Raw genomic sequence first — 13114 nt, forward strand, 5'->3', positions numbered from 1 at the left:
GGTGTTCAGGATAAAGTTAGTCAACAAATTTGGAGTCAAAATACAAGAAAGGCAGGTGCGTAAGAAAAACATCCTCTGAACCAACACAATGGAGTAAATATATACCAACAAACAACCCGTCAAGTTTTGTTTGTTGTAAAGAAAAAATATACATTTACTCAACGGGCGAAAATAATGTGAGTTTATCTATGTTTTGGATAGAGATCCTGCTGCAGACTGTCCGCCATGCGGTATGTCTGCCAGGCGGTTAGTCTGGGCTCCAGACGGAGTTTTTTCTTAATATTAGTAAAAATATAAATATTTTTGCACATATGGCGTTTCATACGTGTATTACTTGAGTTTGGATACTCCGTCTGGGGAAACACGCAAAAGTCACGTGGTTTGACACAAAGAATTCTTGGTGCATAGATTATCCGGTTGATTAGTTTCAGCTGCATGCGATTGGCTACTCACTCGTACACTGTTTTAATATTCATATTTCAGAATTTCAAAGACTCAACAACTAAGATGGTACGCATGCGCTATGTTACGTTTAGACAATGTGTACTTTGGGTACATTGATGAAAGTTTCTGAAGGCTAGAAAGGATTTTATATGGATCATTTAATCAGGGAGATGTAATTTACATCTCCCTGATTTAATATTACGCGGAGATAATTTGATTTAATTCCCACCCAGACCTGTCCTGGTGGCGATTTTTTTTTTCGTACATAAGTTGGGGACCCCCTCATGAAACGTCACAAAATAAATATGAATAATTCATCAGTTAAATTTTCTTGTTCCGTGTGCACCCAAGCGTATAGCAACAAGAAGTGATTACACAACTGCGATACGATACTTTTATTTCTACAGTAGGCCTGAGACAATAATGAGTTATATATGAGTATGAGTTTATGAATAGCCCTTCATCAATGCATGTGAGAGTACTTAGACAAAACTGTCGGGATATCTAAAATGTTAACTAAGCTAAAATATTCTGTATCTCCCAAAACATGCGTAAATTTCGTAGGAGCATGCAACGTATTATTGTTGTAATTCAATAGGGGGTTTACTCTGTTACGGGATACTAAAATTGTAGAACAGTGTAACTGTACCACTACCAGAGAGATTTTAAAATCTTTGGTCGTATTACTTACTCTTTCATTATGGCTCTGTTATAAATGTAGAAATAGCGCCCTCTGTTGCCAATATTTTCTAATTCGTCAATGTTTAAAAAAATCACAATAGACAATTGTAAAAGGTGATTTATTAATTAAAAAGAACAAAAAACTACACACAGTATATCAAGTAATACCAATACGAGTAATTGACGGTCTACCACACTGTAGATACAATAATTACCCACTGTAAAATGGAATCGCCAGGCTATTGTACTAGTTACAGTAATTACCCACTGTAAAATGGAATCGTCGGGCAATTTGACAAGGTCGCTACCGGTTGGCGGACACAAACTCCCTCAAAGAATATATCACAAGAATGAGTATTCCGCGATTTTTGCATGAGAAATTTGTAACAGAGAGCTCCAGAGAGTGATGCCCGCCCTCATAAGGGCGGATGTATACATATTAAATAAGACTTGATTTAATAGATATTATACATGTCACATTAAATAGAATTATGATAATAGTTTTGCAATTGTAAACTATTTTATAATACATATTTATTAACAAACTAGTGTACATTCACTTTTACAGACAATTATTTACTAACATGCTAAGTTAGTTCACAAAAAAGGCCTAACACAGCAACACCAAAAGTCAACGAATCGTTACTCAGCACGGCCTATTCTTTACCATTGCCCGTGTACTACTCTACGCCCGGTAAATTAAGTATTGTTTTTATGATATAAATCAGTATAAAATACATGTTATTAATAGGAGAAAATGTTAAATGTCATTAACATTTATTTGTTTTACCAGAAACAAGTTAAATATAGGAATATTATTAAACTATCCTACGTGAAAACGCGTAAACACCAACACGCCCGGTCACGCTATTGTAGCGCCCGGTTGATAAAGCAAACTGTTTATACGGCAGTTTTTACTAAATAAATTGCATAAAGCGAACAATTAAATATCCAAATAGTATTTAACATGATGTTGGCATGTAGTTGATAACATTTTTTATCATGAAAATACTACCGGTGGTCCAGCCTTTGATTAGTGAAACCGTCACAAAAAGTTGTATACATCCCAGATACATCCACACTTATGGCGGCGCCCTACCACATGGACAATATTACTGTTACAGGGAAAATCGCGGATTACTCATTCTTGTGATATATATTCTTTGACTCCCTCTAGTAGACATACCGCATGGCGGACAGTCTGCAGCAACATGCAATTGATGTTTTGCGGTAGTATTAAATTATATTTATGGTAATAAATGAAACCAACTGTGTTTAAAATTATGTATGGATAAACAAGTATTGTTTTTAAGCTGTAGTATATCTTAGTATTTGTAATCTTAGGTGTTGGGTCTTAGCTTTCGTGATCTAGGGGGTCTGAGCTTTCGTGGTCTTATTAGGTTTCGTGACACCCCCCCTTAGCTTTCCAAACGTGTTTAAAATTTTCCAAAAAGCAATTTCAACCATTTTCGATGATATATCGTATTTTTTAATCATTAATTGAACCAAGTGTTGGTGGTATGGTGTAAGTAAGGTACACCTATATATGTACATATGGAGTTGTTGAGATTATTATCAACAAACATAATATTCTATAGTAGGTAAGGTTAGGCCGAGCCTGAAGGAAACGGATCACTCCGGTCGGTCACGGTTCGTTCTGTCTGTTCGCGATTTTTTTTTCGTGCGGCAGTTCCTCCATTACTATGGCGCGCCTAATGAGTCAACTATTTTCTTAATTTCAGAGTAATTAATTAATTTAAGATGGAAGAAGATAGAATTACAGCAGTTTTAGCAGATTGTTATTTTGAATCAATACCAACAGGTGAGAGATATTAACCTTCCCCACATTAGGCCTACGTTACAACATAGAGATATTAATATCTCTATGGTTACAATAATCAAATTGGGGAGCAATTTTTTTTTTTTTTTTAACCATATTTAATGAGGGTGATCCATCCACCTATTGCTGATCATTAGGGACCCTCAGAGGTTCACAAGACAAACATATACACAAGATGCTCTACATAAACAAAGTCTTATTACAAGTCTTTGGGAGTGGAGTGATTTGGTCCTTACATGTGACGGGACTTGAACCCAGGACCCTTAGAGTGGTAGCCAAGCATCATAACCACCAAGACACAACTTTAATTGATTTAAAATATTACAACTCCTTGATTTAAACATCACTAATTATATCAACAGAACTTGTTTGTTACATTTTGTTTATTCCAAGTTAAGAGTTTTATTAATTATTTTTCCACACAGTTCCTGTTCATGTTGCTGAGGTTAAAGACTGTAAAAACATTTCTGATTTATTGAGGTAATGTTTTGTGTTTTTATTTAATTTGTTTAATTCTCGGGTGCGACATGAACCCACGACCTCCAGATCACACACTAGCCTGACATTCATACTTCTAGACCACCAAGCTTGCGCTGATGACTAGGGGTTAGATTTGAGCAGGTAAACATTGGGTTGGCTACTGCTAAATATGTCTTGCTGTACTCTTCAAAAACAGATTTAAATTTGTTTGAATAATGATAAAATATAATGCATTTATTGTAATGAGACATTTCGTCATAAAACGGTTGGAAGTGAAAGGTTATTGACCTGTAACTTTTATCTATGTAGCATTTCCATATCTCATTGTATGACCATCTGCATAATCATAATTTTTTAATTTTTTTCTGAATGGAAAGGGGATTCCTCTCACATAGCCATAAAGCTGTACTGCTTGTGACATCACATTGCACTCCTTACCTCTCAATAATAGAGGGCACTGTTGACCTAAAAAACACCACCATCAGTTTTTCACGCTGCTGCTCTAGCCCGCTACGTCCCATTAGGACTACTCAATCAGAAGCTAAAGCAAGCAGCAGTTATAGTTCTAAGGACGACAGTTTTGCGAAAATGGAAATTCCACTATAATTTATTGATTCCAGCTGCTACAGTAGACCCAAAAAAGTCTGGGAAAAGAGTATATTAGGACAAGTCATGCTAAAATTACAAATCCCAAGCATTTTTGGTATATTCACTGTCAGATATTCATTGAATTATTATCAAAACAGTCCATAAAAGTTTGTGTTTGTAATAGGATACTTCACACTTGAAATATCTAGGGTGATGAAGTGACCCCCATACTTGACCTTAGCAATAAAATTAACTAAAGTGACTAAAATTGAGTATTCACTTCTGTAACAAAAAAATAATATTTATTCACATATAAAAAGAGAAAAGAAACCCCAAACCATTGTCTGACAGACAATTTAAGTATTTGTTGCTTTAAATTACATTTTTTTTCAGGTAAAATAACTATTATGTGACAATAAAATGACACATTCAAAAACATTTGAAATAAAAAATATTTTTCAATAAGCGAGCAGCGTTTTTTGTGAGAAATATTTCTTGTTAAACTTCAGATGTTGCCATGTATGTTGACATAAACATTGTTTACTTGCGTATCATTTAAACGTAGAGAAACCATTTTAGAATTACTTGTGATACACCAGAAAGAAAGACTTGTGATGTCCATGCCCCAGCTTGTGGAGGAGATTTGATCTTTTGTACAATGCGTCATTTAAATTGTTATATCGACGTGTGCTAGCAAAGTTTAACAGATTCATCCCTCTCCTAAATCACTAAAATGTACAATATACTGTCATATTTTAACATTCTATATTTGTACAATATTGTTGAAGTTATACAATTATGTATACACTTCAGACAGAGTGGGATATTGATGCTCTTGTTTTAAAATTATGGCCAAGTGTATCAACATCAAATTTTCTTTTTATTTAGAAACCTTGAACAGTTGTGTCCATTAGATGAATTAAAACACCTAAAAAGAATAAAATGTTTTAAGAAAGAAGATGGAACCGGTATGTATTATGTTTGTTTAAACTACCTCACGCGCAGTATCACTCTGTGCAATCTAATGCACTTGTCAATTGTATGACCCACTATACGACCCCCGGGAGAGGTGCGTCATGGGTGCGTCATTTACAAATAATTACTGACGCAGGGGTGCGTCAAAAAACCTAGATGGTACGTCACATCAATGAAGAAGGTGTGTCAATGTCCGTCACTTTACCACCCACCATATCATAAACAACATGGTCACAGTGCGTCAAAATGGGTGCGTCATGGTCACCTAAAGGTAAGTCACCTTTTTGACGCACGGGTGCGTCATGGTATTCAAAAGTATGACGCACATCGGACAAATGACGCACCTCTCCCGGGGGTCGTATAGTGGGCCATACAATTGACAAGTGCATAACTACATCACATGCAGCATCACTCTGTGCAAGCTAACTACATCACATGCAACATCACTCAGTGCAAGATAAGTACATCACATGCAGTATCACTCAGTGCAAGATAACTACATCACACGCAGCATCACTCAGTGCAAGCTAACTACCTCACACGCAGCATCATTCAGTGCAAGCTAACTACCTCACACGCAGCATCACTCAGTGCAAGCTAACTACATCACATGCAGCATCACTCTGTGCAAGCTAACTACATCACATGCAGCATCACTCAGTGCAAGCTAACTACCTCACATGCAGCATCACTCAGTGCAAGCTAACTACATCACATGCAGCATCACTCAGTGCAAGCTAACTACATCACATGCAGCATCACTCAGTGCAAGCTAACTACATCACATGCAGTATCACTCTGTGCAAGCTAACTACATCACATGCAGTATCACTCAGTGCAAGCTAACTACCTCACATGCAGTATCACTCAGTGCAAGCTAACTACCTCACATGCAGTATCACTCAGTGCAAGCTAACTACCTCACATGCAGTATCACTCAGTGCAAGCTAACTACCTCACATGCAGTATCACTCAGTGCAAGCTAACTACCTCACATGCAGTATCACTCAGTGCAAGCTAACTACCTCACATGCATTATCACTCAGTGCAAGCTAACTACCTCACATGCAGCATCACTCAGTGCAAGATAACTACATCACATGCAGTATCACTCAGTGCAAGCTAACTACATCACATGCAGCATCACTCTGTGCAAGCTAACTACCTCACATGCAGCATCACTCAGTGCAAGATAACTACATCACATGCAGCATCACTCAGTGCAAGATAACTACATCACATGCAGCATCACTCAGTGCAAGCTAACTACATCACATGCAGTATCACTCAGTGCAAGCTAACTACCTCACATGCAGCATCACTCAGTGCAAGCTAACTACATCACATGCAGCATCACTCTGTGCAAGCTTGGGTGGTCACATTATAGGTTATAATTTAACAAAATGTGAAGATCAAAATGGTTTCTCAAATTTTTCTTTGATAAATAATTTGTATTTAATTATTACTATTTGTATTACAGATAAATTTGAAGTTATCTTGTGTCCAACAAGTAAAGGTGATACAATCCTTCATGATTTACTAAGAAGATGTGATTGTCTTTTAAATTCTAGGGTAACAGAAGTCCCTGCCAAATTACCATTAACAAGGCATCAATTTAATGAGGCTTCAAAGCTTTGGTCAACGAAATTTCATGAAGACAAAAAGTAAGATATGAATGAAAACTTAACTCAGTATGCCTTTATATCTGATTATTGCACTTCAGTTATTACCCTGAAACATACCTTCCTCGTTCACTTATGGCAAACAAAAGATTTCATAAACATTTTATTTATTTGTTATGAAAACATTTACCTGGTTTCGATTAGTATATTGATGTGTGTTCATTGATTGTAAACCAACTATCACATATTTACGATCAACTCCTGACGACTGGTCCCCTAGGCTACACACCAAAAACATCCAGTGGCCAGTACACACTGTCTTTTTTTTATATCACAACCAAGCTCCAAATATGTTAACTCCTGACGACTGGTCACCTAGGCTACACACCAAAAACATCCAGTGGCCAGTACACACTGTCTTTTTTTTATATCACAACCAAGCTCCAAATATGTTAACTCCTGACGACTGGTCCCCTAGGCTACACACCAAAAACATCCAGTGGCCAGTACACACTGTCTTTTTTTTATATCACAACCAAGCTCCAAATATGTTAACTCCTGACGACTGGTCCCCTAGGCTACACACCAAAAACATCCAGTGGCCAGTACACACTGTCTTTTTTTTATATCACAACCAAGCTCCAAATATGTTAACTCCTGACGACTGGTCCCCTAGGCTACACACCAAAAACATCCAGTGGCCAGTACACACTGTCTTTTTTTATATCACAACCAAGCTCCAAATATGTTAACTCCTGACGACTGGTCCCCTAGGCTACACACCAAAAACATCCAGTGGCCAGTACACACTGTCTTTTTTTTATATCACAACCAAGCTCCAAATATGTTAACTCCTGACGACTGGTCTCCTAGGCTACACACCAAAAACATCCAGTGGCCAGTACACACTGTCTTTTTTTTATATCACAACCAAGCTCCAAATATGTTAACTCCTGACGACTGGTCCCCTAGGCTACACACCAAAAACATCCAGTGGCCAGTACACACTGTCTTTTTTTTATATCACAACCAAGCTCCAAATATGTTAACTCCTGATGACTGGTCCCCTAGGCTACACACCAAAAACATCCATTGGCCAGTACACACTGTCTTTTTTATATCACAACCAAGCTCCAAACATACTGTAATAGTGTAATGTTTTATTTTTGTTACACAGAAAGTTTTAATTAATGATTTGTTTGTAGAATAAGCAAACTGATAGATGGTACAATATTCCAAAAACATGAAATCAATCAAATAGTGTGTAACATGAAAAAGGCAGTTAACATAGCCAAAAACGGCATACAACTCTCAGAGGTACGTTATTTAAACCTTTCCTAAATTAAGTTTTTTTTAATACTAATATTTATAATAAATAAATTTACCAATTTTAATTTTCATCGTCAAAACATTTTTTGTAATGTCACTTGTTATATGTCTTGATGATCAGCCAAATTTAAAAGATTATAAAAAATGGTTTCGAAATGCAGACAAAACTAGAAAGCCACTCCCAAGAGTACATACCTCCGCCTACTGTAAAATTCTTCTACATCAGATTTAGTCACTGTAAAGTGTGTGTCTTAATGCTGTGTGTGATTTAGGCTAATTTCACTAAAAGCATGTGTATGCGAGTTTGGTGTAATGGTTATGTAACAAGCCTTTCAACTAACAATAGCTTCAGCCAACTAACAAAAGAACAGCAATGCGAAAATCAAACGAGTGAATTTGAAAATAAATAGGTAAATTAAATTTAATTATGTTTTAAAATTACAAATCACCAAATATAATTCTTGGTAGTTCTCGAGAAAATACAATTTTAGTTTACTGTTACTTTAAGACCGGCATTTGAAATTTCTGTCCTATCTTTTAACACTAGCAAGTCTGAAAATAATTTAAAAAGTGGTCCAGAATTGGGGCCGTGGTCCGGATTTCCTCCAAAATTTAATGGAGTGGTCCTTGACCACATGTCTATCTGTATTTTCATTTTGGGAAAGATCATGTAATTACTTTTTTAGTAATCCTGCTAACAAACACACGCGATCGATTACATATACCTCCTTGGCAGAGGTAAATTATAAGAACAACCAACTAGAGACTAATTCCTAACCTCAACAATGTTTCCATTTATATATTCTAACTCTTCAAAATGTATCTCTACTTTTGTCTTATTTTTCCAGATTTGTATAGGTGCTTGTATTGTAAATCCAAAGTGTAATAAAGTGATAGCTTTTTCCTCTGATTACCGACATCAACATCCATTACATCATGCTGTGATGGTGTGTATAGATAAAGTTGCACATACTCAGGGCTCTGGAACTTGCCAAACATACAGTAAGGTCTTCGAAATAATAAACTAGTGTCCGATGGAGTTTGTTTTTCACCATGTAGTATAGTCTTTCTTTTTTGTACGTACCTCTTGGCTATTTTTATTATACAGTTGACTCTCCCAATATCAGACTCTCTGAACATCGGACACTCTCCCAAAACCAGACTTTTCTTTAGGTCCCAAATTCATTTTTCGCCATCGTCATCAATTTTTTAAATTAGAGATGAATTAAAGGTGCTATAATATTGATGATTGTTGTGGCTTCGTTACATTGATTAGGGTAAGAGTTGGTTCAGGTACAAGGTAGCCAAGTTGGTACAAGTTGTCATATGTTGGTTTTGGCACAAGATAACCAGCCTCTTTTTCAAGGAAGAATAGTTTTTTTAGCACAATCTTTAATCCCTAAAAGCTAATTTAAAACAGAAAAATATTTGTTTTGACATTTTGGATAGTTATACAGTAATTACACGCTATAAAATCATTTTTGTTGTATCTTGATCAGAAGATGGTTTTAGTGAGCTTATTCCTGAGTTACCAACGACTTCTCATTCTAAAGAATGTCAATATTTATGCACTGGTCTGGATCTTTATTGCACTAGAGAGCCATGTGTCATGTAAGTTGTGTGTTTTTTTACACAAAAGGAAGATGTGGGAAACCTGTTTTCATTTTTTGAAGTACAACGTGGCTCATTTAAAATCTCTTAAGTTTGTAATATAGTTAATGAATGCAATGCAATGCTGAAACCTACTTTTTATCACTGATTTAATTTTTTTTAAGGTGTTCAATGGCATTAGTCCATTCCAGGATTGGCCGAGTTTTTTACGGTACATCAGATCTATGTGGAGCTCTTGGAAAACAATACAAGATACATACTAAAGAAGGACTAAATCATCATTTTGAAGTTTTTAAAGGTGCACTTGAAAATGAATGTAAATACCTAAACTCATGATAATTGTTTGTCTATTTCTTTATTAATACTTAGTTTTATTACAGCTTCTAACTTATGATGCAGAAGATATTTTTTTTTGTCTAACTAGTTCACTTCTTCATTTTGTGTTTTGCCATATTTTTATTGAAACATAGAGATATTTATCTCTATGATTGAAACAACTGTAGATAACAAATGTTTATAACATTAGTCATCAAAGTATTATTTGTGAAATTCATACATCTAATGAATAGACTGACACATTGTGTGATGCCAATGATTTTGGTGGCAAAATGTAGGTTTTAAGGGTCAAGGAATCCAAATATGTACAACATTTTGAAGTTCACCCAATTTCCGCCATTTTCAATGGCTGCCATAAAATTGACAGATTTTTCTTCATATCTGAACTTCTACGTCATATGTATAGACATGACTTTGGTGGAAAAGTATATGTTTTGAAGGTCAAGGCATCCAAAAACTGTGTTGTTATTTACGGATTTGTCTTCATACCTCGGCTTCTACATCATGTATGGAAGTGATTTTGGTGGCAAAGTGTAAGTTTTGAGAGTCAAGGAATAACTAATCATCAATGAAATGGTTGTATTTTGAGTAAATAATAAGCAACAAATTACTAAAACTGGTTTCTTAACCGCATTAAAAACAGCAGAAACTGGCCAATACTGTAGTTCAGAGCAGTTTGGCACAATAAACATAAAACACAATAGGCTACAGTGTCTCTGTCCTTTTTTATCTTTATTCTGTATTTTTTTTTTTTAAATAAGCTAGCTAGAAGTGAAGATTCGCTGTAAATAAAAAAAAAAACCTATTTTAAATAATAACCTATCATCCTGATGCTTGTTATTGTAATTGCATTATTTTTACATGAAATCGCACACTTTTTTTACACACAGCCTACTGTAATAATATGACAGTCTGCAGAGGTTAGGAAAAGTATAATGTTTTTATTCCTTTTTTAGCTTCTTATTTGTCTCATCTGAAAAAGCAAAAGTAATACATTTTAAATAGTAAAATAATGCTGTGACCAATACTACTAATGAAAAACAGCTTATTATATTTTACTTACTTGTGTCAAACATTGCGCCTCTAATTAAACGTTTAGATGCCTTGACATTCAATTTTGGTGCTGGAAAAAAAAAATTAAAACAAGTAAGCTGGAGTAATGATTTAATCTCAACAAATTACTATATACTGCATTAATATAGCACAAGCCATTATGAGTATTTCATTATTTTCACATTATGGTAATATTTTATGAGCTATTATGATCGTTCACATCATGTATAGAAAATGTCCTCACAATAGGCCTACTGTATTGAACACATTTAACATAATGTATGCTTATGGTGCTATAAATCGTATATAAACCTCCTTGTAATTTGGGAATCATTATATTCCATATAAAAAAAAATAGCCCCATAGGCCGAATTTTGTGATTATGATACACACCTGAATCACTAATTTTAACTTACCTTTTTGTTTATCAACAACTTGCTTTATTAAGTTCATATATTTTTTTATTCTCTCCTGCAATAGTTAAAAATGTTTTTAAACTAATTATTATGATCATGAAAATATTGAAAGGGACAGTACTGATAATCATAATTTATGATAGAAATAGTTTCTATTTGTATTGAAATAGTTCTAAAATTGATTGAACTGGAGTGAGTGTACATGACATATTTCTACTAACCAGTTCATGTTTAATATGGCCTCTTGGATCAACTCCTTGAACACATAGGTACACTGAAATTATAAAATAGTGATAACATAAGTTGCCCATATGAAGTATACTTGTCAAGTTTCATTGAAAAATATCTTTTTGCTCTGAATTTAATATGATCAATCATAGAATTTTATTTCTGCGTAGTTGAAATGCACGACAGACTTCTATCATTTGCTGTACAACTTCACATAATATTAATAAAGTGACAAAGATACAACATGTACTGTTCCAGACACAAGTGGGGGAAGGAAAGTGAGCAAAAATAACTTACTCCAAAAAACTGAATTGATAGCATATGCATCAACTAAATGCTTCTTAGCTTGATTAAGTGGATCTGGCTGTAATAAATGAAAATTAGTTAGATTTTATTGATTTGCATTTTAGGTACCAAACTTACTTTTTAGGTCCAATAACAAATAACAAACAATTATTTTCTTTCTTTCCTAATATTAGTATTACAATATAAATTAATAAGGTACTTAAATAAAGTAGGTAAGTATTGAATTTCAAATAATTAATTTTGATAATATACTATACTGTTATATAAAAAAAAACAATCATTATTACTCTTTTATTTTAAATCGCATAGTTAGAATTATTACTATTTTCTCTATTTTCTTTTTCTATATTTATTAATTAGCAAAAAATAAACCTTAGTTATAATACTGTACAGCAAAGTGTAAAAAGAAAGTTGGCAATCCACGGAAGGCAAACCTGTGATGTGTGTGGAAGCCCACTATATATTATAGGGGAAAAAACATAATTACAGTATTACAACAATAACAATTAAAACTGCCCACCAGCGTGTCTTTGACCCCATCACTTTTTCCTTCATTGTATACAGTCCTCCTGTAATGTGTATTTTTGCTGTTCAAAATTAAGTTTGGGAAAAAACCTACTAGGCCTAGGAGGCCTACTACAGTACCAAATAATATTAATTACGGAAAAACAGCATATTTATTTGTTTATAATAACGCTGTATTCTACAAACAAGGCCTTTTTAAATTATTCTTACATCGACACTCCTATTGTGGTCTGTTTCATCATAAATGTCTTTTGGTCTGTTTTTATCAAATTTACTGCTAGGACTAGGCCTAAATCGTGCACTATCGGTGACATCTTCACTGGTCCTAGGCCTAGTACTCTTCTCACTAGTAGTAGTAGTAGCCCTAGGCCCGTCGTCGTTGTTGCCTGGTGGTGGTGCCGCCAACGACAGTGTTTCTACTGCAGGTTTTAAAACTACGGTCTTGCGGCCTATTGAATTAAAAAATTCTTCAACTTGTTCAATTGCTTCTTCAAATTGTTTTATTGTATTTACTATTTCCCGTGGGTGATCCATTTAGAAAGGATTTACGGTATAACTATAAAACACGGGACGCTCACCGCGTGTCGTGACCCACCGTGGCCAAAGAATATATCATCACCACCGACGAACGAGTAATCCGATCCGCGGTTTTCCCTGTAACAGTAATATTGTCCATGCGG

At 34.9% G+C, this 13114-nt stretch overlaps 2 protein-coding genes across 5 annotated transcripts; one reads left to right on the plus strand and one right to left on the minus strand.

Moving 5' to 3' along the window:
• The first annotated feature begins 146 nt into the window (after positions 1–146).
• LOC140060701 (probable inactive tRNA-specific adenosine deaminase-like protein 3) lies at positions 147–10626 on the plus strand. 4 transcript variants are annotated; one of them, XM_072107018.1, is made up of 10 exons: positions 147–176; positions 2868–2947; positions 3391–3445; positions 4922–5001; positions 6489–6672; positions 7836–7947; positions 8808–8961; positions 9459–9570; positions 9735–9886; positions 10313–10626. In XM_072107018.1, exons 2-10 carry the CDS (start codon positions 2887–2889, stop codon positions 10342–10344), a joined length of 942 nt encoding a protein of 313 aa, XP_071963119.1. In that variant the 5' UTR covers positions 147–176; positions 2868–2886; the 3' UTR covers positions 10345–10626. The 4 variants fall into 4 exon arrangements, with proteins under 4 accessions (XP_071963119.1, XP_071963118.1, XP_071963121.1 ...); XM_072107017.1 differs by lacking the exon at positions 147–176 and adding an exon at positions 2310–2377; XM_072107019.1 differs by lacking the exon at positions 147–176 and adding an exon at positions 2635–2650.
• LOC140060703 (uncharacterized) lies at positions 10611–13083 on the minus strand. Its single transcript, XM_072107021.1, has 6 exons — positions 12645–13083; positions 11901–11967; positions 11597–11649; positions 11376–11430; positions 10970–11029; positions 10611–10879 (listed from the first exon to the last, which is right to left on the minus strand). The coding sequence occupies exons 1-6, from the start codon at positions 12966–12968 to the stop codon at positions 10848–10850; spliced, it is 591 nt and encodes a 196-aa protein (XP_071963122.1). The 5' UTR covers positions 12969–13083; the 3' UTR covers positions 10611–10847.
• Between the last annotated feature and the right edge of the window lie 31 nt (positions 13084–13114).

This window comes from Antedon mediterranea, chromosome 10 (assembly GCF_964355755.1).
Source record: "Antedon mediterranea chromosome 10, ecAntMedi1.1, whole genome shotgun sequence".
NCBI classification, from domain to species: domain Eukaryota; kingdom Metazoa; phylum Echinodermata; class Crinoidea; order Comatulida; family Antedonidae; genus Antedon; species Antedon mediterranea.